The sequence below is a fragment of the Diceros bicornis genome, chromosome 17 (genome assembly GCF_020826845.1).
Source record: "Diceros bicornis minor isolate mBicDic1 chromosome 17, mDicBic1.mat.cur, whole genome shotgun sequence".
NCBI lineage: Eukaryota > Metazoa > Chordata > Mammalia > Perissodactyla > Rhinocerotidae > Diceros > Diceros bicornis.
In genome coordinates, this window is record NC_080756.1 from 16,973,020 (window position 1) to 16,998,557 (window position 25,538).

The 25,538-nt window shown below is 51.7% G+C and overlaps 2 protein-coding genes across 5 annotated transcripts; both read right to left on the minus strand.

Annotated features, from left to right (window-relative positions):
- Nucleotides 1–97: 97 nt before the first annotated feature.
- Nucleotides 98–3,271, minus strand: PFDN5 (prefoldin subunit 5). The gene is made up of 6 exons (XM_058558129.1): nucleotides 3,165–3,271; nucleotides 2,889–2,991; nucleotides 2,546–2,577; nucleotides 1,538–1,612; nucleotides 1,316–1,421; nucleotides 98–304 (listed from the first exon to the last, which is right to left on the minus strand). Exons 1-6 carry the CDS (start codon nucleotides 3,234–3,236, stop codon nucleotides 228–230), a joined length of 465 nt encoding a protein of 154 aa, XP_058414112.1. The 5' UTR covers nucleotides 3,237–3,271; the 3' UTR covers nucleotides 98–227.
- A 971-nt stretch (nucleotides 3,272–4,242) lies between these two features.
- On the minus strand, nucleotides 4,243–25,070 carry ESPL1 (extra spindle pole bodies like 1, separase). Of its 4 annotated transcripts, none has more exons than XM_058558123.1 (31): nucleotides 24,989–25,070; nucleotides 24,233–24,325; nucleotides 22,996–24,054; nucleotides 22,603–22,707; nucleotides 22,348–22,468; nucleotides 20,017–20,153; nucleotides 18,794–18,987; nucleotides 18,245–18,484; nucleotides 17,914–18,058; nucleotides 17,666–17,804; nucleotides 17,325–17,464; nucleotides 16,244–16,378; nucleotides 14,839–14,958; nucleotides 14,200–14,371; nucleotides 13,682–13,807; nucleotides 13,395–13,551; nucleotides 12,783–12,892; nucleotides 10,136–11,124; nucleotides 9,367–9,709; nucleotides 9,004–9,165; nucleotides 8,174–8,387; nucleotides 7,883–8,073; nucleotides 7,212–7,339; nucleotides 6,954–7,034; nucleotides 6,301–6,456; nucleotides 6,022–6,192; nucleotides 5,793–5,897; nucleotides 5,485–5,600; nucleotides 5,235–5,318; nucleotides 4,903–5,067; nucleotides 4,243–4,617 (listed from the first exon to the last, which is right to left on the minus strand). In XM_058558123.1, the coding sequence occupies exons 2-31, from the start codon at nucleotides 24,311–24,313 to the stop codon at nucleotides 4,416–4,418; spliced, it is 6,288 nt and encodes a 2,095-aa protein (XP_058414106.1). In that variant the 5' UTR covers nucleotides 24,314–24,325; nucleotides 24,989–25,070; the 3' UTR covers nucleotides 4,243–4,415. The 4 variants fall into 4 exon arrangements, with proteins under 4 accessions (XP_058414106.1, XP_058414104.1, XP_058414105.1 ...); XM_058558121.1 differs by having other exon boundaries at nucleotides 6,954–7,076; XM_058558122.1 differs by lacking the exon at nucleotides 24,989–25,070 and adding an exon at nucleotides 24,908–24,942 and having other exon boundaries at nucleotides 6,954–7,076.
- Nucleotides 25,071–25,538: the final 468 nt, after the last annotated feature.

The following is a 25,538-nucleotide window of genomic DNA, read 5'->3' on the forward strand; positions in this document are numbered from 1 at the left end:
GCTTATCAGGCTCCGGCGAGGGGGGAGGGGCACACCCTCTCGACCACCGCCCCCAGCTCATCACCAGGCCCTTGCTTAACGCAAGAAAAGACCGACATTCTGTCCCGCTGGCACGTTTATTAGCAAGAAACACAAGACCCTTCACTTTCCCCGACTCCAGGAAGCCACGCCCACAAAGTCCCAGGCCGCTAAAGCGGATGCCTCTGCCCCATTTCGGTAACAAGCTCTCAGGCCTTTGCGGTAGCCTGAGATGCCCCCAGGGCTGTGAGCTGCTGAATCTTCTGGCTCATCATCTCCATGACCGCTGTGAAAAAGAAGTCAGAGCCTGGTCAGGAGCTAAAGGAGAGAACCTAGAGGTCAGGAAAAGTGACAGGGACGTTTAAGGACAGGCAGACAACCTGCTACAGTTTGTTAATAAAACTTTTAACAGTGATCCACTGTGGGGGACACACACTAACACAAATTTAGAGTCTACACTGTGTCAGTCAATATAACCACTGGGATAGGAAAATGAACAAAATACAGTATTCAATGAGTCAGACATAACCAGGAAATTATAATGTGGAAAAGATTTTTGCCTTTAGAACAGTGGTTCCCAATCCTGACTGTGTAACAGAATCACCTGGGGAGCTTTTTAAAAAACACTGACCCCTGGAATCCCCCTCCCTACCCCCCGGGTGATTTAGTTGGTTTGGATGAGCCCAGGCTTTCTTTTCAAACCTCCTTGGATGATTCTAATGTGCAGCAGCCAGGGTTGCAATTGCTGGTACTTAGTTAAGGCTTTTTTTCTTTTTTTAATTTTAATTTATTTTTTTCCCCCCAAAGCCCCAGTAGATAGTTGTATGTCATAGCTGCACATCCTTCTAGTTGCTGTATGTGGGATGTCGCCTCAGCATGGCCAGAGAAGCGGTGCGTCGGTGCACGCCCAGGATCCCAACCCGGGCCGCCAGCAGCGGAGCGCGCGCACTTAACCGCTAAGCCACGGGGCCGGCCCATGGCTCTATTTCTTTCCTGTGTTCACTTACATGTATCTTCTCCCCCATTCCATCCTAATTAATAGGAGCTCCACAAGGGCACAGACATGATTTTCTTCCTCTCAATTTCTCAAGCACTGTCTCCACGCCGCCCCACCCCCAGGAATCTACAAATAGCAGGTATGTAATGCACAGAATCTAGAGAATAAACACATCAAAACACCAAAGAAAAAGACATGGTTTTAGTCCAGTAAAGGGGACACCCCTCTGGTTCACCTGCAATCCATGTTCTCTATCATAGATATAGAAAGGGTCAAGCAGTGCCCCCAGGCCAACCTTACCCTGTTTCATGGCATGCTTCTCCTGCAAAGCTGGCTGGATTTTCTCCATTTGCTTGGTGAGGAAGTCTACCTTCCTCTTGAAGAAGTCCTTGGCATCCTCAGCTGTCTGCAAGGTCAGAGGTGAATGAGGAGCTAAGAGGAGACTCCAATGCTGCACTCTAGTCTTCCCCTAAACTCCCTTTCCCCGCTCACAGGAGTATGCACATGCTTCCTCCCACTCACCTTCTCTACATAGTAGCCAGTTCCCACATCGATGAGGACGTGTTCCACATCATGCAGCTTCCCAGGGACATACATCTGAGAAGCAAGGATTAAGGGAAAACTAGCCCAGCAGGAGTCATGATTCCCTGTCACTAGCCTGCTTGGCTTTCTAAGACCCTCCTTCTCTAAAAATCTCCGAGGCACAGGGACTGAATCATCTGGAGGCCCTAGAACTATACCTATAAACTCCAAATGGGGAGAGACAGAGAAGCTGGTTCCTTGTGGAGAAAATGACATAGGCTGGAACACTTTTACCCTGATCCCATCTCCCACCTCCAAGCAGTTCTTACAATTCTTCCCATTAGCCCCTCCAGAAAGACAAGACATAATATATTCTCACTGCTGTAGAGTGTGAAAAGTGAAAAGCCAGCCTCACTTCCCCTCAGCACTCCCAACTATGAACTACTTAATTCCTGATGGATTTAGTGCTCATTATCTAGCCAATCCCTACTACACTGCTATTCCTGTGTTTCTCTTTTAGCCTGTCAGTTCTCAGACTAGTCTCCAGGTGCCCTATTGTCATAACTTACTCAAGTAAAACACTCAACAGGTAGACACAACCCAGGTTTCTTAGTAACAAAAGGTTAGGAATAAGAGCCACAATTAAGCTGAAATTGAGGATTAATAAACAGAGCCAATCCCTTTGTTTCTATATCCTCTTATTCTATTGCTTATGTCTTCTAAGTTATTAGTAAAAGTGTAAACCACCAGTTTTATCTCCATATTAGATTATATCCTCAAACAGCAAAAGGAAATAATCACACCTCAATTCTACATATTTCCTGCTCACAAGGCATTGACTGGATGTTGGCCCCAGGTTAGACAGGAGAGCTACGAAGTGTGTATAATAAGAGTGTTCTCAGAACCATGGGGGCACTCTGGAATAATCAAAACTACCTCCCACCCCTTTTGGGGAGGGGGGAAGGAGAAAAGGAGAGGGCAGGGTAGCAGTTCGTGTGGAAAGGATACAGAACTCGTCAGTGGGACGAGTAATTCTTTCCCTGTAAAAGCAATTAAGACAAACATCTGGGGAAGGTGGGCACCTCCGACGTTAAGATGTTAAAAGGGAACTCCAACATGACACAGCGCCCAGAGATAGTATGAAAAGAAGGGAAACGGGGAACAGGAGCAGAGGAATGTCCTGTACATTTCAATGCTAGGCAGGCACCATGCAAAGGGCTCGTGTAGCGGCAGACAATATGTAACGGATTGCTTTCTCGTCTCGGGTAAGGGCAACTGGATTAGGAGGCGGGACGAGAGAGGAAGCCGGCTCGCCACACCCCCCGGTTGCCTTCACACGCCTACCCCATACCCTCGTTGCTCCTGTTCAGGACGTTCAGACAGTCCTTGGCTTCCACATACTTGGTCTGTACCACCTTGAGCTGAGCAATGGACGTGGACAAGAACTCCACTTCCTACAGAGGACGGGAAAGAGGGTCAGAGTGGGAACCTGCGGGTCCTGGGACCTGATGGGGGTTTCACCTGGGAAGAGAAGCTTCCCAAAGTGGGGAGGAAGGGGGGCGAGGGAGTACGCGTGGGCAGGAGGGATGCGAGGGGGGAAAGGGCTGTCTCTGGGGCCCGTCCCCACCTGATCCAGCTGGTTCTTGAGCATTTCTAGCTGCGGCAGGTTCAGCTCCGTGATGTTAACCGACTGCGCCATGTTGGGGAGGAGAACTAGCGAAGCGGAAGGCGGCTCTGCGAGCAGCGCTCTAGCCTTCCCCTGCGCGCCTCGATGGCTGCGCGGGAGGCCTCGCTGCGCCAGACATCTCTATGATCCCCGTCCCGGGAGGGGCTGAGCTTCTCAGACTCGCCTTTGATGAGAGAAGGTAGTTGTGCGTTCTCTGCATAAGACATCCCAAGCCTAGCGTAGTAAAATTGTGGCAAACAGGACTCCTGCCCTCAAGGAACTTAAAAATCTTAAAAGTACTCAGGCCATAACCGCAATTTTGCAAAGCAATGTATGCTACTCCACGTGGATGGTATAAACCCGGTGACTGAGAGTCAAGGAAGACGCCTGGGAAGTGCGGGGTCAGGGGGAGTAGCGTCGTGAAAGTGGTGCTGTCGGCATGAAGCTGAGGAGTCTAGGGGTGGAGAGCATGATCAAGAGCCACGTTATCAACGGACGAGTACGGCACAAGGTTTATTAATCAATGCAATGTCTTACCGTGTGCTAGATGGAGGGATAGGGGAGAGGTCTGTGCTTCTGAGGAGCTTAACAATCTCTTTGGGGAGACAGAAACCATGCATAAACAGCGGAGCCCCACAAAATCCGCTGCTGAAGTGCACGGCACCGACCAGTGTAACAGCTGTGTGTGGGGAGAGAACGGCCTCTAACGTCCAACTTTGGGAGTTGGGGGGGGCAACTGAGGCATTAAAGCTAATGTCACTGCCAGGACACCCGAGGGCAGGAAGACAGGACAGAAATGATGGTGCCTGCTCAGGACGCTCCCAGTGGGTCTCTCTCTACCCTTCCTTGGGCCTCTGTCCCCACTTAAGGCATTTTGATGCCCCTCTCTCCTTCAGCTTTGTCTGCTGAGGCCAAGCCAGGCCCAGCTTTGTCCTGTGGTTTTGCCTTTCTCCCCAAGGCTCTCAGACTTGAACTCCTGTGAGCTGTTCTCATCTGTTTATAGTACCACATGGTCGGTGGGGGGCAATAGTCTTGTCTTCAAATGAATTACACAAAACAAGATTTAAATAATGTGTCTTTATTACATTAATGTTAAATGTTTCATATAAAACACTGGGGAAAATCACTTAAAATTTACCCTAAGGGTTAAATCTAAGTTTGGAGGTAGAACAGTCACATGGCTTCTATCAGCGATAGGACAGTTCCAAGGGATCACTGCAGGAAGACGGGCAAGCCATAGGCTACAGGTGCAGCCCCAATAATATACTTGAGTCGGGGAGCCTGGCGGGCCTGGTTGACATAGTAGAGAAGGGGGGCTCCTGGGCCTGCTCCAAGCCAGCCCTGCAGCAGAGCCTCCGTGTAGCGGTCAATGTCACGGTCAGTCACATCCCAGAGGTTACCCAGGAACAGGGGGCTGGGAAAAAAGAAGGAAGAAATACAGAGTAAAGGCTCTAAAACAGAATACACAGGAAAACATGATTGGCTGGTGATGGGTGGGTAGAGAGAATTGAGCCAATGAGGAAGTCCCTGGGCCCATAGTTCTAAGAGGAGAGAAGAGGGTAAAGGATTAAAGTCCCAGGCATGCCAGGGGACTAGGATGGGAGGAAGGTGGGGTACAAGAGAAGAAGGATTTAGGGTTCAGACCTGGGAAGGAACCTGGGGTGGGGACCTAGGATGGGCTTTGCCTCTCGAGACTCACCAGCCAGCCATGATATACTTGAGCACAATGCCAGCCCCCTCCAGGTTTCCATGCACAGCCAGGGCTGCACTGCTGCAGCCAAACAGGAGGGCCACTGCTCGGCAGCTCAGCCGCAGGACAGTCTGTCCATCCAGGAAGCGGGCACCAGCCCCATGCCCTGCATAGCTGAGGCAGAAGGAGGTGAGAGGAGCCTGAATGAGCAGTATCAGGCCTCTGCTATGTCTCCAGAGGCCTCCTGACTCAGCCAGGGGCTCTAAAGCCCCAAAGCAAACCATGATGATACCCTCCTCTGGGACAGCCCCTCTCCCTACCTCCCTGCCCTAAGCACTCACATATATAAGTCATGCTCTGTCAGGGCTGCCTGCACCTGTTCCGGACTCGGCACCTCCCCGACCACCCCTTTCCAGCCTGCTTCACTGCAGGGAAAAAGCAGGAGTAAGAAGAGGGGCCACAGAGCAAAGAGGGCAGAAGGAACGCTAGGGAGAGGGTGGGCTGCAACAGTTCATTCTGGAGAAAAGGACATGGTGCCTGCATGTTGTCGCCACCCTTCTCCACCCCCTTTCTTACTCTTATCCCCCCGACCTGCTAAAATGGGCTCGAAATTGCTCCTCTGTGTTTGACAAGTTATTGTGAGGGTTCAGGACGTAGAAGGTACTGCGCGGATCCACCCCTTGGCTCAGCACCGATGAGGCCCCAGCCTGAGGAAGAGACAGTGGTTATCAGGATCCTGGTCTGGCCAGAGGGCTGCAGCCCCACAAACTCTAAGCCCCTGCCATGACTGATCCATTCCTAAGACCTTTTCCTTTCTTCCCAGGTCTCTCTGCATTTTCTTTCTTCAAGTCCCACCCAATCACCAATCACCCCCATGCCCCACTCCCTGAACCCCCAACCTCTTTGATGATGGAGTAGCTGAGGAGGAATCGGAAGGAGGGCAGCCGAGTGACAGACAGTGCCCGGAGGCTGGGCATGCTCTCCCATGGTAGCTTCTGCAGGTCCTGGGCAGAAAGCACTGAGAGGTTACTGTCCCTAGCCAGGTATACGCAGGAGTCAGAAGGGGCGTGGGGGTGAATAGGTGCCCACTGCCCACCAGACACTGCCCCTCGGGCCCCAGCTCCTTACCTTGTCTAGCACTAAGACAAGGTGCCTATTGCTTGGTACCGCCTGACCCCGTAGACGCCCTATGGCCTCACTCAGGAGCTCGTGGGCTCGCTCTGGCTGGGCAGGGCACAGCCCACAGGCCAGGGCCTGCACGTCCTGAGCAGTGAGAGTACTGGCAGCACTGAGCAGGATCTGCAGGGGCACAGCGGTCAGTGAATGCCACAGCTCCAGCTCCGCTCACAGTGGCAGGTGGGAAGGAGTTAAGTCTAGCTTCTGCCCCTTCCCTGATTCTCAACTCACTTTCAGCAGAGTGGGGTCAGGATATTTCCAGCCACATCCCTGCAACAACTCCTGTAGGCGGGAGGCCTCCTGGGCAGGGCCGGGGTCCTCACTGGATGGCAGCAACAGCCCCCTCCAGCAGCCCAACACAACCTTCTCCAGCGATGTGACGAGAACCTGAATGTAGAACGGAACTTTCAGGCAGAGAGGGAGCCGAGTTTCTTTCCCACAGGCACCGACACCGAGAGGAGGAAATGGGTTTTCCTGTGTGTCTCTGTCTTACATTTCCTTCTGCCAGTCATAGAAGGCAAGAAGCTAGAAACATGTTTCATCTGCTGCGACTTGGGGGCAGTACAGATGAGATGATTTATTACCTATCACTATGTTTTGACAAATACGAACAGGTGGGCAATGACAGCAAAACTGTGAAGCTGACACTTGGGCTTAAATCCTTTTTCTTGTGTGTATCTTTAAACATTCCATTGTCATAACTCCTTCAAGTTCTGGGCTCTTGTCTCAAGTCCTTCCCAAGTGACATAATTTTTTATTTAGGCCTACACTTCCAGAAAGGGCTAGAGGTGGCTCGGCACTGAGCTGGGACCCGTGAGAGAGGACATTGGCACTCCAGATCGTTCCTAGGGCAGCCTGACCCCACCCCCCCTGGGGGCACACACCTCCATCCTGTGGTCCAGTCCGAGCCGCCCTGTCCACCATTCTCGCTTGTCAGTACAGCTGCTGTTCTCTTTCTGTTCCTTCTGGATGGCATCAAACTCTTTCAGGGCCAAACTCAGAGGCAGCTTTGGGAGACGGGGCTATGAGATATCTGCTTGTCCATGTGAGCACCATCTCTCCACCCCCCAGCCACAGAATGTGAGCGGCTTGACCAGAAGCCCACCCCAGCCCAACTTTGCTCCCTAGCCCAGGACACCTACCTCGCTCTGGGCAGTGGGGATCTGCACAGTGACTGGGGGACTGTCTTTTTCCAGCCGGGTCAGCAGGAGGGTGTTGCCCACAGTTCCAGGCTGGAGGGTGGCCAGGGCCAACACACACACAGTCACCCCTGACACACAGGACATAGCCAGAATCATTTCAGCTGTCACAAGGAATTCCCTTCCCTGTCTTTTGCATTCAATCCCTATCCTGCACTCAAGACAACTCCAAGAAGTCTTTTGTGGTCACTGGAGTGCAAGGTGCTCTCCCTTGCCCTAACAGCTCCCTATGGAAAGAGACCATGTCTTGTACTTCTTTGTGTCCCTCGCTGAAACTAACAAAGGGCCCTGCAGAGTGAGGCACTCACATCCCCTGTGAACCTGTATCATGTGAGCGTAGGAAGACCCTGGACCCCCGCACTTATCCTTAAAGAAAGACAGTTAACTTGCTGGTAACTCAAAGTTAAGGTCAAAAAAAGAAAGACTTCCAGATTTACAGTATGTCTGTTTGGTGAGAGTAACAAAATGACTAATCAATGAAAAGGTATGACGTGTCCTTCTATAAGGATCAGAAAACTACGTGAACTAACTGATGCCTTCAGCACCTTCACCCAACTCCTCAGCAGGAAGATGCATGAAAGGACAGGCGCGCCAGCCGGAGGCTGCCACCATACCACTGGGGATCAGAGCCAGGCGCTCCTGGAAACTCTTCTTCTCAGGCTGGGGGAAGTGGCCAGATCCTGAAGCCCTGAAGGAAAAGAGGCGCTGGATGCGGGCCAGGGGGACGTCTTGGAGCCTCTCCTGGAGGCTCAGCCCCTGCAGCTGGTCTTTCATATCGAGCGATCCTCGGTGCTTCTGGGCCTTGCTGCAGGCAACACAAGTAGGGGTGAGTTCTCCCTCCTTCAGAGTCTGGACTCTCCCTTCAGTCTGCTCCAGCACAAGCCTTGCGGATGGTGGGCACTCACCTGAGCTGCCTGTGGAGGTGGGTGAGCAGCTGGTGGCGGGAGGTGATGGAGACAGACTCGGTGACGAGGCAGGCAGTGGCAGAGGGGTCCCGGTGGCCCAGGCACAAGGCCAGGAAGCGGCAGAGGTGAGCGTAGAGCCCACTGGGAGGGCAGTGACTGACCCCACGGAAAGCGATGCTCAGTGAGTCACAGATGGAATCCAGGGTAGAGAGACCTGGAGGAAGGTCAAGACACTCGCTGCAGTGAATCCCCTATTTCCTAGCTGACAGGAACTTTACACAAAGGAGTCCCTAGCTCATTTCCCACTTGGAAAATGGCAGCTAGCATTTATGAAGGGCAATGTGCCAAGCGGGGTGCTGCACAATTTACATGCATCAACTTAATCCGTCCTCCCCAAACCCCATTTTACAATTAAGATAATAGAAGCTCAGGGGCTGGTCCCGTGGCCTATTGGTTAAGTTTGGCGCACTCTGCTTTGGCGGCCTGGGTTCAGATCCTGGGTGTGGACCTATACTACCTGTCGGTGGCCATGCTGTGGTGGCGACCCACATACAAAATGGAGGCCGACTGGCACACATGTTAGCTTAGAGCTAATCTTCCTTAAGCAAAAAAACCCCAAAAAAACAGAAAATAGAAGCACAGAGAGGTTAAGTGACTTGCAAACAGCTAGTGGAGAGAGTGCTGAGATTCAAACCCAGGTTCAAAGGCAACTAGAACAAGATGGGGATCCAAAGCCAGAACCAAGGACAGACTGGAAAGGCACTGGGATCAAGAGACCTAGAGACTCAGCCCTCTCCAAATGACCAGACCTCGGTGGTCAGCATATTCACCAATGGCTGCAGGTGCCGAGGGGAGTTGGAGCCAAGGACCGAGATCCTTGTCTCTCTCCTTGCCTGGGCCCGGGATGGGCAGCTCCTCTTTGCTGGCATCCCGTCTCAACACCTCACATTCTTCTATGGCTGTATCAGGCCCTGCCGCTGGTGCCTTCCCACCTGGGGAAAGAACATGACTTTTCTGTGGAGTTCCCTCCTCCTGCCATCCCTTTTGTTCTCCCTTCTAGGATCCAGTTCCAGAGCCAGCAAAAGAACTTTCTTTCTGTACTATCTTTGGCACCAGTCATTTCTTGTGCTTTGGCCCCAGGGCAACCCCCCAAAAACACATGCACCTTCTATCCCCCACCCTTGCCATCATACCTGAGGCTGAGTCTTCCCCATCAGAGCCCCTGAGGATCTCAAAGCTCATTTCCATCCAGTTGTCAGTCAGTTCCTCTTCAGGGATGGTCCTCATGATCTCGGGGCCCAGCTCCTCACAATGTCCTGATGCCACCTTCTTGGCCCTCCGGCTCCTGCCACCGAGGCCAGGGTGCCCAGGGGCACTACCTGGGACAGCCACCGCATCAGTCTTCGAGCTCGGGCCCTTCCTAGCTCGGCCCCGGCCCCGGCCCCGGGAAGCAGTGCTCCGTCTCTGGGGCCCCTCTGCAAGCCACGCCTCAAGTGAGACAGGATCTTCCAAGTCACTGTCATCACTGAAGTTCACCTGGGATGGGTGGGAAGGGAAGAAGGGCCAGGGGGTCTTCAGTGACAAGACATCGTCTGCCAGCAGGTGGCGCTGTGGGGGCACCATCACAGAGGCCTTTGGGGAAGATTTAAGAATTAACCTCCCATGTACACCCACCACACTCAACCAGGGGCAGCAACTCTTGGGTGTGGAAGGAGGGAACAGAAGATGAGGAGGAAGGATAAAGGAAAGGAATGGTAGAGTTAAGGAAAGTGCCTTCTGTCTGAAACAAAGGTAGACTTGGAACTAGGCCTTGCCGTGTGTAGGGATCCTGCAGATAACCAGAGAGCTGAAGGTCCCATCAGCCCCTGCAAGCTATTCCATAGAGACCCCTGCTCTGCAGAGCTCCTCTCCAGGACCACCCCCACCCGACACCAACACCACCTAGCCACAGTCCCACCTCACCTTGAGGCGTGTCTGGATCCTCTGTTGTACCCTGGGGGCCTTGGGAACCTCAGGCTTGCTCTGTGTAGGGCAGACTTCCTCAAACACGGTGAAAGGGACACGAGGGCCAGCCTGCCTGACCCGGCCCGGGGGCTTAGGTGTACAGGGTGGTCCTCCACCTTCCAGACCTTTCAGAGAGGTATTATGGAGGGGTGGGGTCGCAGAGACCACCTGCTGGCGCCCTCGTCCAGAATGCTTTTGGTGCCGAGGCTTAGGGGGCTCTGAGCCTGGGGGATTCTTTACCAGTGGTGGTTGCCAGCCCCAGGAGCTTGCAAAGAGCTGGGTAGTGCAGCAGCTGAGGCCAGCCACCTTTGCAAGGGCCTGAATCCAGAGTAGGCTGGCTCGCCAGGGCTCCAGGTGGGGTATCTGTGCTGCCACAAACTTCAGTCCTGACTCCAAGACCTTCCCCAGACTCTTGTTTGATGGCTGGCTCAGCCCCTCCAGTGCCAGCTGTGTGTATGCCTGAGCCAAGATCTCATCCAAGAGGCTTGGGACAGGGGAGGGGGGTGCTTTGTGATTCAGGGAAGCTTGCAGAGCTTGGGCGAGGCGCTCAGTGGCTGCGGGGCAACCCTTCAGCACGACCTGCAGCAGATCCAGACCCTGGGCCTGATGGCCCAAGGCCAGCCTCACCCCTGCTGTGACCAACACCCAGCGCAGACAGACTGTGGAGAGGACAGGGCTGGCACAGAGCAAGCAGTCACAGGTGGGCGAATGGGTCAGGAAGCTGGGGCTGGGCTGGGGCTTCATTTTCAGGATTGGCGAGGAGTTAGTAGAAGGTGCTATGGGGCCAGGCTCCTTGGCCACAGTGGCCACCAGCTCCAGGGCAGGGCCTCTTAGGAAGGGCTCCTCCTCTGGGAGGTCCGGAGGACAGGGGACTCGGGCCTGTTGCCTCCCCTTTTGTGGGAGGACCTTCTTCACAGAGTCTGGGTGCTGGGCTAGTCCACCAAATTCTGCGGAGAGAGCAGAACAAGAATTACAAAACTGGGAGAAATGAATAACTCCAAAGAGAAATGGTAGTTATACTACTAATGCCAGCTACCCAGAATTTTTCATTTTTTTGATAATAATTTATTTCAAAACTTTTTTCCCTCATCTGGCAACACAGATCAGGTTAAAAACAAGCTTGTAAATCTTTTAAAACCTGAGTGAGATTAAAAATTTTTGGTATATATACTGGATCAATGCCATTTGTAAGTTCTGTTGTTTCATGAACTCTAAGAAAGGACAGTAGATTACCAGATTTATAGTGGAATAAAATTTTTCTAGCACTTAGAATGGATAGGTACCAGATTCAAAAAATCAGAGTAACCCAATGTGTACATATATATGTATTATATAGGTATATATATAATCTATGTATGTATTTATTGTAAAACCATATATAGTGTAGTGATTAATAATGCACAAATCAGTAAAAATTATACATATTTTAAAATAAAATGTTTTTACTGTGGAATATATTTAAACCATCTTAAAATTCAGAAGTGTAAATGTTTATTGTAGAATAAAAAGCATGCTTGACATTAAAAAAAAAAATACTGGGAGAAATGATACCAAGAGCTTCCTGAGCTACCCCCAGGGCCCACCTCCTAATATATGTGTTATTTACTTACTAATTACTCATATACATTACTGTATGAACATACTAAATATTAGTATGGCTTATTATTTTTTTGATAAAATCCCTAATGTTTTTTTCCCATCCAACAATGAATCAGTACAGCCCATGAAGCCCCCATAGCTGCAGCTCAGAAGGCTGCATGGAGCCAACCCTGATGGCCTAGCAGTTAAAGTTTGGTGCAGAACCACACCACTCTTCTGTCAGTAGCCATGCTCTGGTGGCAGCTCACATAAAAGAACTAGAAGGACTTACAACTAGAATATACAACTATGTACTGGGGCTTTCAGGAGAAAAAAAAAAAGAGAGAGGAAGGTTGGCAACAGATGTTAGCTCAGAGCAAATCTTTCCCAGCAACAAAAAGAAGGCTGCATGGCTCAGGATAGCGGGCCAGCATCAGAGGCCCAAGTCTTAATCCTGGCTCCTGCCCCTGACTGCCCCATGATCCTGGCCCAAAACACTGAATTTCTCAACTTTCTCATTTTACAAATGTAAACATCTATGTTCCCACCTGACTTTCCAGGGTTTTGTGTGGGTGAAATGAAATACTAGAGGAAAGAGTGGTTGATAAGAAAAAATGTACCATAAATACAATATTTTATTATTACCTGAAGCCCTCCTGAGGACACGACATTTGTGCTACCCAGTACAGTAGCCACCAGTCACGTGTCGCTATTGAGCATGTGAAACGTGGCGAGTGACTAAGGAACTGAATTTTAAATTTTATTTAAATTAAATTTAAATGTAAACACTGAATGTGTTAGCACTGAATGTGTTAGCACTGAAAACTAGAACGAGGTAGGGTTGGTCCTGGACAGGCTACCTGAAGGAGGGACACCGATGGCCTGACTGAAGAAAAGGGAGCTTTGCCCCGTGACCAGAAGTAAGTCTCTGATTAGGAGGAAACCAAACCTTTGACATACAAAGACGTGTTGTGGTGTGTGTGTCACTCTCTCCGCCGCCCATGGGCGTGGGGGCGCGGCTGCTCACCTGTGCAAGACTCCAGCAAGAAGAGTACCTGCTGCAGGTCCGACTGACAGAGGTCAGCGTCACTGCGTGCCAGCTCCAGCTCCCCCTTCAGCACCAGGAACAGGGCACACCTTACCAGGAGAAGGGACGACAACCAATTAGTGAAATCCTTTGTCTTCCTAGAGAGTCCTTCCTTTTGCCCCTTGCCCAGACAGAGCCGTCACAGTCTTTCCCAGCCTCCAAAAGGCCTTTATTTCCTGAAGCTGACTTCAGGGGTCACTGGGGAACTGTCTATGCTTTCCTCTGGACCCAACTCAAACAGGACTTTCCAAACTGCGTTCCTCAAAAATAGGATCCTGTGGGCAAAGAGATATAGGGAAACGCTATACAATAGATCTCCCTTTTGGAGATTTATGCATATTAGCATACTGGAGGACATGAGAAGTCCTATAGGAAATAAAACATCTAACCTCGATTGACTCAGCATTTCCCATTTCTTTAGCCATGGAATGCTTTCTTCCACCAACCCCGCCAAACATAACAAGTTCATCAGTGGAACAGTTTGGGAACCCACGGTCAAGGGCGCAGGCACTCAGGTTCTGGATTGGGCATCCTCTTGGGCCCTGTACTCACTGGCACGGTATCTGTAGCTTCGTCGTAAGTTTCAGGGCCTCCAAGCAAAAGGCCTTGGCTTCGCTCACACAGCCCAGGCGGCCCAAGCGGGAGACCAGCTTCGCTGAGCAGCTCAGCACCTCTGTAAGAACCTGCCATTTTTGTACCAGATTTTCACCTGTAGCAAAAGAGAGAGAGGCGAGACCATCATCATTCAGTCATGGCCTGGATCCTCTGGGGACAAAACTGCCAGCCCACCATCTAGGCTGTTCATTCCCACAGGGCCTTGCTTTCCTCCTCAGACTCACCATAGTCTAGAAACGGCATCTGCACTGCTGCTTTCTGAGTGGAGAGCACATCGCTGCCCATGAGCAGGATAATGCTTCGGAGGAGCTTATGGGAGTCGATGAGTGCTATCTCAGGTGTCTGCCAGCCTGTGCAGGTGAGAGGGGGCGACAAAAAGGGAGACAATGTGGCCAGAACTTCCACCACCATTAACTACTAAGATAGCAAATGCAAAGCACACTGCCACTCTTCTCATTCTGTATCTAAGGCAGACAGAGCTAATCAATCACAGAACTCTTTCCCCTGAGACCACATGGGGTCTCAGAATCCTTGTCAGTGTAGTATTCCAGGCATCATTAAGCAATCAATTAGAGTTAGCAGGTGAAGTGAAACTCATTTGCTCTCCCAGGCCTACTCTGTGTAGCTTCTAGGTAGGCTGGTCCATGCAGCTGCAGAGCAGAGGGAACAAGGGCTGAGAAGAGCTGATAGCAGACAAACCACACACATCGACCAAGGAGGGCCAAGCACCCTATTCTTTTACCTTGGGCACAGAGCTGCTCCCACAGGGAGGTGGAGAGGCTGTCTGATGGGAGGCTAAGGTAGACTGCTACCAGCTGCAGGGACTGGACACGCAACAAGTACCAAGCCTTGGATGATCTCTGGAGGGCGGGGTCCCGAAGCACAGACAGCAACAGAGAGGCGCCCTCAGTCACCTGGGAGAGGGAGGGGGCCGGAGGAGAGCAGTGATGAAGTCAGATTGGATGCTTGAGATGCCCCTGGAGATCATCTGGCCCAAACCCTGCTTTTAAGAATGATACAGCTGTAGAGAAAACTAGAGCCTGAGAGGGAACAAGACTCGGCCAAGTCACACGGCTAGTTTGTGAGAAACCTCAGGTCTTTGGCCCCCACTGGATTTCCAGTCTAGGGCTCCTGTGTCATCCCAGTTTCTAGTCACAGGATAGACCTTCCCCCTTGCCCCTGAGGAAACTGGAAAAGGACAGTATCTCTAAGAAAGGAGCACTGGTGAATGAGTCATTGGAGAGGCAGGGCCAGGAATATTCTTCCTAGCTTCAGGCAAGTTGGAGCTAGGAAGTTGTCTCAGAAGCCAGACAAATATCTAGAAAATCCTAAAATCCTTCCAATACCCATGACCTTCAGGGACTAAGAAGGTGAGAAATACCTTCTGCTGAGCACAGCAGAGTTGACTTTGCAGTAGGTCTCGGGTCAGGGAAAGGAGCTGGTACGCATCAGTGGTGTGATCCAGAAGCTTCAGACTTGATTCTGCCTCTTCCAGGTGTAACTAAGGAAGCAATCAGGGGGTGCGTGAGCATGCTGGTGAGAAGCAGCCAGACTCTTCAAATTAAAACACTTACAAGCACGGGCCAACCGCATGGCTTAGCGGTTAAGTGTGCGCGCTCCGCTGCTGGCGGCCCGGGTTCGGATCCCGGGAACGCACCTACGCACCGCCTCTCCGGCCATGCTGATGCCGCGTCCCACATACAGCAACTATGAGGCTGTGCAACTATGACATACAACTATCTACTGGGGCTTTGGGGGAAAAAATAAATAAATTAAAAAAAAAAACACTTGCAAGCAAAATGCTGAATACGTCCAATTAAATACTAAATTATTTTAAACAGTATAATCTATACAGGAGTTCTTCACTCACTCACTAAAATGTTCACTTGGTACCTCTCAGTTAACCACTATGCTAGAAAGACAAAGCTGAATAAGGAGTAAGCAGGACCTTCCATCCAATAGCTTACAATGCAGTGGGGGCATGGGCACACCTATGTCATCATGACACAATGCCATGAATGCTCTGGGGACCCAGGGAAAGGGGCTGATGCTGCCCTTGAAGAAGAGGATGTATAAAATGCTCTGTGAAGTGGAAGACCATTGAGCTAAGCCTTGAAAAGAAAGTACAGGTTTGCTGAATTAAATAAAAGGGGGAAGGAGAGGACACATTTAGGGTGGAGGGACTAACACAACCAAAGACAGGCACGTACAAGGGATATAAAGGACCTGGTACAGACTGGCACAAGGGTCACAGTAGGGAGCAGCAAGAAAAAGTGTGGACCAGAATACAGAAAGCATACAATGCAAAGTAAAGGGTCTGGACAGCATCCTGCAGATGATGGAGAGCCGATGAAATCCTTTAAGCAGGAAAGAGATAAGATCAGATCTGTGCCTAAAAACATCACGCTAGTAGTAGTTAGAAGATGAGGTAGAAAAAGGAGAAACTGGAGGCAAGTAGACCAGCTAGGAGACACTGTAATAGTCGTAAGCGAGCGAAAAGCATCAATTAGGGCACCAGAAATGGTTGGGAAATACTGGATTAATGGGGTATTCCTGATGCAGAATCTATAAAACTTCATCAACAGTTGGTTTTGCAGTGAGGAGGAGAAAGATGCCTCTTCTTCCCACAGCTGCCTCCCAACCACTCCCCACTTTCCAATCCTCCAGCCGAATGTGGCAGTAGAAGGCAGAGAAACTGCCCCTTCAGTATCCTGTCTTCTCAGAGAAAAGATGGGTCACAAAAGCCAGGTCCCCCCTGCAGTCCCCAGGCTGAGCTGGGCACTCACCTGGGCATAGCTGGGACAGCCGAGGGTCAGGAGGAGCTGAGTGATGTGGCAGGAGGAGCCAGCTGCTTTCGCATGGTCCTCCAGTCTCTGGGAGACAATCCGTACAAGCAGGAGGACCTCCAGAGCCTGCAGAGGCTGTTGGGCCAGGAGCAGCAAGTTTACCCAGTGCCTGCTCAAGCCTCCACTTCTACGCTCTGCTCCCCAGCCCTCGGGACCTTGGTCTGACCTCAGAGCCTGGATGGAATGCGGCTACCCAGACAGAGAAGCCATCCAGGGACCTTGAGAGGACAGCAGTGAGGGAGCCTGCGAACCATCCTACCCCTCTGTTTTAAAGCCAAGATACCAGTCATCATCAACAGCCAGGATTTACTGAGGGCCTACTATGCCCCAGGCACTATGCCAAGAGGTTCACATGCATCGACTCCCTTCATCTTCACAGCAGCTCTCATCCCAGCGTTACAGATGAGGAAACTAAGACAGACATAGGTTAAGTTGCCTGTTTAAGCTCACATAACACGTCTGTGGTAGAGCCAAGACTCACATCTAGGGCCGGGGCAGCTTCTGGGTCCTCGTGCTAGAAATGCAGCCCAATGGCCCACAGTAACAAAGATCCCCTATGTGCAACATTCTTTTTTGGAGGATCCTAATGTGGGGTCCAGGGAAGAGCTTCAGAGGCTGTGAGACCTCCTGACATTGCATGTAAAAATGTAAAATTGTGTCCATATGCATTTATGTATTTTTCTGAGTATACAGGTCTAAAATTATCTAATAATTAATAATAATTTTGGCTAAGATTTGAGTATTCTGTTTATGCCCAACATCTTCCCACATCATCTCACTGAATGCTGACAGCGCTGAGGGAGCAGTGTTACTCCCCTCATCTTAGAGATAAGGAAGCTCGAGCTTAGAAGGCTGAGTGAGTTGCCTAAGACCATGTTCTACTAAGATGGAGCCTGGATTTAAACTCAGGGAGACCGGTCACAGAGCCCACACCAAGTTACGTGGCTTCTCAGCAGATACACAGGCCAAAGAGGGTGAAGGAGCTGGGTTTCGGGTCTGCGACAATGCCCTGCCCCATTACCTTTGCCACCAGCTGATAGAGGGCTGCTAGGATCTGCAGTGAGGCTGCTGTCTGCTGGAGACACCGCACAGCGGGGGCCTGCCTCCTTGTAAGGACCTCCTTCCACAGGGCCAGAGCTTGGTCCAGGCATTTGGACTGAGCTATAAGTCAGAAGAAACAGACCAGCCATTCTCTCAGCGTGGGCCATTGGGGGAGAATGCACCCTTCTCCATAACACCCTCTGCCCTTTGTGCCTACCTCCCACCCTACAGGGCCAGCCTCTCCCACACCTGGGGTCCCCGTTCTGCTCTTAGGAAGCCACAGAAGAGACTATCCCACCACACTACGTTCACGGCCCTCACCAGCATCTGCAGCCAGATTGAAGGCAATGTTACTGTATAGGAAGCGATCTTCCTGGAGTTTATCTTCGTAGTTCAGGTCATTGACTTCAAACTCCTCCAGGTTACTAGGGGCCTGGGCTCTCCGATCCCGCTCAATACCCTGGATGGGGAGATCAGGGTCAAAAACAGGGCGGGTACCAGCTCACTGGAGGCCTGGGAAAACAACCCCTGTCCCCAGTTCTGCTCTGCCCCACAGCAGCCACACTCACTTCCCGCATTTTGGCCTCCAGGGTACAGATGTAGAGCCACAGCAGGGCCTGTGCTTTATCATCCAGAAGCTGATCCTCAGCCTGGGCCTCGGGCCTCACAGACTCCAGAAGCTGCAGGGCTTCCCGGATAGCATCTAGGGCAGAGCTGTGGGGAGAGGAGGCACTCAAGCGGGGCCTTCTGCAGGACAGCGGGCCTCACCCTTTGAATGAGCTCCCAGGGCCACAAACTGAAGTGGCTACTCAGGGACGTGGAAAGGGAAACAGGCTCTGAAAAGGGTGAGAGGACCTAGGATAAGAAGCAAGTGTGGCCTCCCCAGCTATTTCTCCTCACCAGTCGGTCTGCTGGGCAAAGTCGTGGTAGCAGAGCACCTGAGCCAGTTCCACCAGGTGGGTGGCTCGAGCCCAGGCCCCAGCCGGTGTCTCCTCGGGGCTCAGCTCCAGCAGGTCACAGATGACGTTGAACCGTTCCTGCCCCGTGTTGGCCCGCACTGCCTTGTAGGCCTGCAGCTCCTCCCTGAGCAGGAGGGCCAGGGTCTCCGGGTCCCAGCCGCTCAGGCTGTCTCGCAGAGTCCTGAGAAAGGGCAGGCTCAGCACCTGGGGAGCCTGTGAACACAGAGCCTCTGCCCCAGGCCAAGGAGTCCCAGCCTTGGCTGGCTGAGAGCGCAGTTAAGTTTCCAGTTGTGAAAGGAAGAACACTGCCTGTCGCCACTGTTCCCCCAGTACCCGGCACAGTGGCTTGCAGATAGTAGGCACTCAATGAGTAACGATGGATGGAAGAACCAGTGCCTTTTTCAGACACAAGGATGAACATGATCGTGAGTACAAAAAGCCAGCCCTAGCCATGGGGCAAACATGGTTGCCTCCCTCCTCATCAACTCACCGCAGCTGTAGCTCCTTGTCTCCAGCTTTGGCTGCATCCATCTTGACCCGGACCCAGAAGGTGACTGGCTCAGCCATGTGTTCGGGGCCACAGGGCTGCAGGGCTGCCAGCCACAGAGTCACCATCTTGCAGCCCTGGGCCTGTTTACCCAGTTTCTTCAAACTCTCTACATGCAGCCGGAAGCACCTGTGCAACTGACCAGAGAAAGGGAACAGACCAAACTGGAGCGGGGAACCAGTGAGTCTGTCCAGTGGAGAAGAGTGCGTGTATATATGCATGCATATGTACACTACCTACATACACCACCCGGTAGGGGTAGGAGGTGGCCCTCCTGCCCCACCCGGCCCCGAGGCAGAAGACAGCTAAGAACAACCTGAGGCTTCACTTAATCCCACCCACGTATTCATCATCCACACCCCTGAAACCTCGCTCCTCCTCCTGTCATCCTCTCGCAAATCACCACCTTCTCCTGAGTCAGAAATACGAGACCATCCTTGACTCTCCCTTCTCCCTCCCTCACAGCCAGTCACCTACCAGGTTAATCCTTGACTTCTTGCACTCCCCACCCCCCCACTTCTTTCCATCCATTGGGAAGTTGCTTCAGTTCAGATACCCACCCTTTCCTGCCTAGGCTACTAGAGCGGCCTGGTGCCCGGTGTTGTCCTCACACCCCGTTCATTTGCCACAGTGATGCCAGAGAAACCCAGGATGCCAATCTGATCTCGTGACTCCACTTAAATCCTTTAGAGGCTCCTCAACCTCACTCAAGATGAAACCCAAGTCCCTCTAGGACCTATCCTGCCTGCCAAGCCATCATTTCATTTTGTGGGTAAGACAGCAGTTCTCACTCTGGTTGCCCAAAGGACCACCAGGGAAGCTTTTTAAATACCCAGACACCCACGCTCTAGCGCCAGATTCTGACGCACTGAGTTTGGGGCAAGCATTAGAATTTGTTTTTAAGTTCACTCAGATGATTCTAATATACAGCCAGGCTGAGAACCATGGGCTCGGACAAGGCTAAATATAAAAAGTGAGTCAGTAGAAAAAAAAATTAAGTAAATAACAGTACAGGTGTGGTCTGGGAAACACTGCCCCAGGCACTGGTGCCAACACGCAGTTCCCAACACCCTCCTAACACTCCGAGGCAGGGTCCTGGCCAGACCCTTTCATGCTCCTCAAGCCCCCTCCTCCCCACAACATAACCTTCCTTCCTGCCCTCATACCTTCTCAGGAGGCACCTCGGGATAGGTGCCCGGCTTCACCAAGCCCAGGTGCTGACAGAGGGGCTCGGAGATGGCACAGGCCTCAGCATAGAGCTTGTGACTGTAGAAGCTGTAGGCCAAGTTGCTGGTGTAAGAGGCTGCAGGGGAGAGAAAGGACAGGTGACCGCAGGAATGGTGCCCCCTCTCCTACTGAAGAGGCAGTAGAGACAGGCTCAACCGTGGTGAGCTCAGCAGCTTTCAAATCAGAAAGGAACCTCTGTCACTGGGGAATGAGAGAGGGGCAGCTCTCCCTGTCTTGCTCCGAGTCGCCCTGCCCTCCATTCCAGTGAGGCAGCCACACCGGCCAGCCCTCTGCGCTTGTTTTACAAGAGCTGCGTCCTCATCCCCACACAGGGCCCATCTCTCTCACATGCCCATCTCTGTCTTCATCTCGCTCCAAAGGCCAGCATTTCAGGGGAAACACTCGGGCTTATCTCTTACCTCCCTCTCCTTCCCCCATTCCACTGAAGCCACAGTAGCCTCCTTACTATTCCTTGAACACACCGGACCCACTCCTGCCTCAGGACCTTAGCACTGGCTGTTTCCTCTGACACGGAAGTCTCTTCCAGGTATCTCCACGGCCAACTCCCTCACCCCCTCCAGGTTCCACTCGTCACCTTCTCAGTGAGGCCCACCCTGAGCACCCTATTTTAAATGGGAACTTGCCCCCCTCACACACCCTGAACTTCTACTTCCCTTTCTTATCCCGCTCTATTTTTCCTTTCTCCCATATTTCTTACCACTTTCTAACATGTTCATAATTCAATTACTCTGTTGTTTATTATCTTTCTCCCCAATCAGAACGCGGCTCCCTGAGGGCAGGGATCTTTGTTTTGTTTACTGACATATCCAAGCACTCAGAATAGTGCTTAGCACAGAGCAGTACTCAATAAATGTGTTGAATGAATAAAATTTCCCCAAATTCTAGTTCATGCAGCTTCTTGGCTATCAACGTAGGAAGGTGGGAGAAAATAAAGTCAGTCTTCAATACTCTGTGGGAAGAATTTTCAAACTAATGATTTTTGTTGTCATCATTGGTGCTTCAGCGGTAGAGTTCTTGCCTGCCACTAATAATTTTTGTTGACTCCTGATAGTTTCATCTCTATGGCTAGGTTCAACCACTGAAAATATGAATATGAAAAGTTCTCCAGAACCTTCCAAAAAATTCTAACGCTTGCCCCAAACTTAGGTTTATATGATTTAAACTAAAGGGCCATGGGGGGCGGCCTAGTAGCATAGTGGTTAAGTTCGCACGCTCCACTTCGGTAGCCCTGGGTTTGTGGGTTAGGATCCCGGGCACAGACCTACACGCCGCTCACCAAGTCATGCTGTGGCGGCATACCACATACAAAATAGAGGAAGATTGGCACGGATGTTAGCTCAGGGCCAATCTTCCTCAAGCTAAAAAAAAAAGAGGAAGATTGGCAACAGATGTTAGCTCAGGGACAATCTTCCTCACCAAAAAAACATCAAAACAAAACAAAAAGAACTAAAGGGCCATGCTTTTTGTAAAATGAGGGGGAAATTTATTATGAAATACAAAAATAGGTAAAACTAACCTACACTGTTAGTGTTAAGATAGTGTTGCTGTTGGGGGATGGTGAGCACAAGAAGAAGGCACAAGCATGGGTTTTCTGGGGTCTAAGTCATGCTGTGTTACTTGACCTAGATGTTGGTTACACAGTATGTTCACTTTGTAAAAACCCATCAAACTGTACATATACAATCTTAGTACTTTTCTGTATGTATATTTCAAAAAAGGGTGGGAGAAGTATAAATGCATGTTGGTTTATATATACACATAGTGTATCTCCAGAAGGATATGTAAGAAATTGGTCCTATTAGTTGCCTCTGCAGAGGGGGCTTTGGGTGACCAGGATTAGGAGTGGGAGAGGGACTTTTCACTGTATGCTCTTTTGTGTAATCTGAATTTTGAACCCTGTGAATGTTTTACCTAGTTTAAAAAAATTGAAGTTACAAATGTTCTTTAAAATTTAAATATATAGAAAGTCATAAAGTGGCACATCAGGTACAACTGTTTTCATGAAACAAATACAAAATCAGATTTCGAAGTCAATGAGAAAAAATTCACATCTGCTATTATAAGTTAGCCCCATCACTTCTCTACAGATGTTAAATACAGAGTAACGGACACTTATAAACATCTCTTTCACTGCCTCCTTAAACCATAAGGAGCCCCCATCGTGGTCAGAACCAGTCAGCAAGTGCTATTTGCCTGCCTAAGGACTTATGAGTCTCCCAAGAACCCTGTATCTGGGTCAGGGCACTAACCAGTCATCCCCAGGTAGTCGGTCAGCTCTCGGCCTGACAGGCCCTGTAAGGCCTCCAGCATCCAGACAACAGTAGATTTGCAACTTTCCACTAGCTGGGCCAGGTCGGCCACATCAGCCTCCTGAAGGGACAAGAAGGGCTTGAGGGTGAGAGGAGTCATGATAGGTCCAAGGTGACTCCACCCCACCCCACGCCCAAAGCCAAGCAACCCCAGACCCCAGGATGCGTCCATGTTCCTTGATTCCCAGATGGTACCTGACAGCCTTGGGCAAAGTCATAAACCACCACAGTGTAGAGGTGAAGCCCCTGAAAGTGCATCTGAACCAAAGACTGCTGCTGCTTGGAGGAGTCCCCGCAGACCTGAGGAAGGAAGGGGGGTTTGGTTTGAGGGACAGACATAAAGCGGGAGCCCCAAGCCGAAGACTGGCCCAGAGTCCTGGAAGCTGACGTAGCCCAGGCAGTAGGAAGGACATCAGAAGGGGCCACTGCCTCTCAGGATAGACTGGGCTGCCTGCTGGCCAGCCAGGCATAGTCCAGAGAGCAGCATACCAAGAAGGGAGCCAGGCTTCCAGATCTTGCCAAAGACCCTAGGCTGATGGTGAGTCCACAGAACCACATTCCCACCTCACCTTTAGGTCCTTAACTTACACCACCTTGCAGCTGCCGGATGAGAGAGCAGTACCCTCCAAGAAAAGCAAAGAGGCCCAGAACAGCATCAAGTCCATAATGCCTCTTGATGCCTCGCTCCAGGCCTGAGAGGAAGAACTGGCAGCTGTCACACAATGCCCGCAGCGGGGGTGATGGTGCCTCCACACTGCTGTTCAGGACAGCTGATGCCTTGATCAGAAGCTTGGCCACTGCCTGGGGTCCTCCTTCTCCGACCTGCAGCAGCTCAACTCCCAGCTGGCACAGCTGGAGGCTGGGGGCCAGACTGGTATTCCTTAGGTAACCATGGGCCTTCTCCACTGCCTTGGTGGCCTTGGCATGGTGGCGGCTCCAGCAGAGGCGACGACAGTGTTCCAGGGTGAGCTCCAAGAGACAGAGGGCCCTCTGGGGAGAAAGAGGACCAGGAGAGCCCCCTCCCTCACCCACCAAGGCTCTGATCACATGCCTGGAGAGCATGTCATCCAGGAAGTCAGCATCTGCTTCACTCAGACTATGCCCACTGGCATCAAATAGCTGATGGGCAGCTACCACTCGACAGGCTGTTGGAGAAGCAAAGTGGGGAACTTCACACGGGGTACTTTCATCCTCCAAGAGTACTAGAAAGCTCAAGGCCTTCAGACGCGCTGAGAATGCTGCTCGCCGCTCCACCAGCGCTTCTGCCCCCTTCCAAAGCAGAGAAAAACTGCCCTGAGCCACAGCCTCGTAGTCCTGGGGAGCAGCTTGGCGAGAGCACTGCACCAAGCAGGCGTGGAGGGGCTGAGTGAGATGCAGTGTGGCCTCTGGGATTCCCTGTGCAGCAATGTTCCGCAGAAAGATGAAGAGAATTCGTTCCAGGTAGAGGGGTGGGCGCTGGGGGGTGGACTCCAAGTAGCCATCACAAGCCAGCTCTGCCAGCTCCAGCAGGCTCCCCAGGTGCTCGGGGCAAGCTAGCCTGCCAGTCAGCTGCTGGTTGCAAGCCCTCAGGATGGCATCACAAGCTTGTCTCCTCTCCGCATCAGATTGGCAGCTGGGAGAACCAGCTGGAACCTTGGACAGGAACTCCTAGGAGGAGAGGAAGATGCGAATGGGGCTACCAAAGGAGAGAAAGAAGTAGGGAAAGGAACTAGAAATAGAGTTGCTCAGGAGAGGATCTCCTACTAATCTATCTCTTCAAATAAGGAAAAAAACAAAGCAGCTCAGCTTGAAAAGCCAGGTATCTGGATCTAGACAGCACCCTCACCTTCAAGTCAGGCAGCAGCTCTTTGGCCTCCTTCGGGCTGCTTAGCAGAGCTCCAAAGTTGACTCCTTTGAAGCTTCTCATGGCGCCAGAGGGCTAGGAGAAAGGATACGGATCAGAGAAGGCGGAGAAGATTCGTAAGGGAGCTAATGGAGGACGGGAGAAGGGCTTGAAGGCCGCGGAATAATAGGGCAAAGAATCCCATCAGAAATCCTATCGGGGCCGGCCCCGTGGCTTAGAGGTTAAGTGCGTGCGCTCCGCTGCCAGCGGCCCGGGTTCGGATCCCGGGTGCGCACCGAGGCACCACTCCTCCAGCCATGCTGAGGCCGCGTCCCACATACAGCAACTAGAAGGATGTGCAGCTAAGACAGACAACTATGTACTGGGGCTTTGGGGGAAAAAATAAATAAATAAAATCTTTAAAAAAAAAAAAAAAGAAATCCTACCGGAAGAAAGCCTATATCGGGAGGCTGGGCTCGGTTATAAACCGACGCTTTCGCTTTCCCCTCCTGCCGGCCGATCCCCGGCGTCACTACCCACCCCACCACACCAACGCCCCACAGCGGCCGCCTCCACTGAACTCCCCGGCGCCCACCAGGATGTCCCGAGGTCTCCCGACCCTCCCTCGCAGAGCCGCCACCGCCTCTCCCTCAAGTCAGCGCTGGGGACCCCATTCACCTCGGCGCGTACACACGCTCATGAGTCCCTCTGGGCCTTGCCGCCCCAGAAGTCGCCCTCCTCCCCAGGTCCAGGACTTACCCGCCGGGTTGAATACTCCTCAAGGATCCAAGATGTAACCTTCGTCTTCCGCGCCAGCCCCTCCTTTCAAATATCCCCAGTGACCAATCAGCGAGAGCTGCGTATCGCCGGCGGGCCGCGCGGTGCGATGGGAGTTGTAGTTTACCGGCCGCGCTGCGTTGTCACGTGACGCCGGCCGGCTGGGCCCTGCTGCTCCGGGCGTTAAAGCCTCTTGGGGGCGCGGGTTTCACCACTTTTTCCAGTCAGGGCCGAGTTCCTTAGCAACCCGTCGCTGAGTCGCTATCGGGAAGGCCAGCCCCTCTCTCCTCCTTTTTATCTTCAGGGCTCAGAAAGTGTTGAAATTTCAAGAGAAGAGAAACAGGCTAGACAACAAAAAGAACTTACTTGGAAACTCACGCGGTGTGGTTTACTAGGAAAAAAAGGGCGTAGCCTTTCACGGAATTCTTTAAAGATATGGCTTTCTGGGGGCACTGACATGAGTACGGTGGAGACTTCCAGCCTTGCTTCTGCCATCAATTGGATTGCATGAGGAAGACAGAGGACCTAGCGC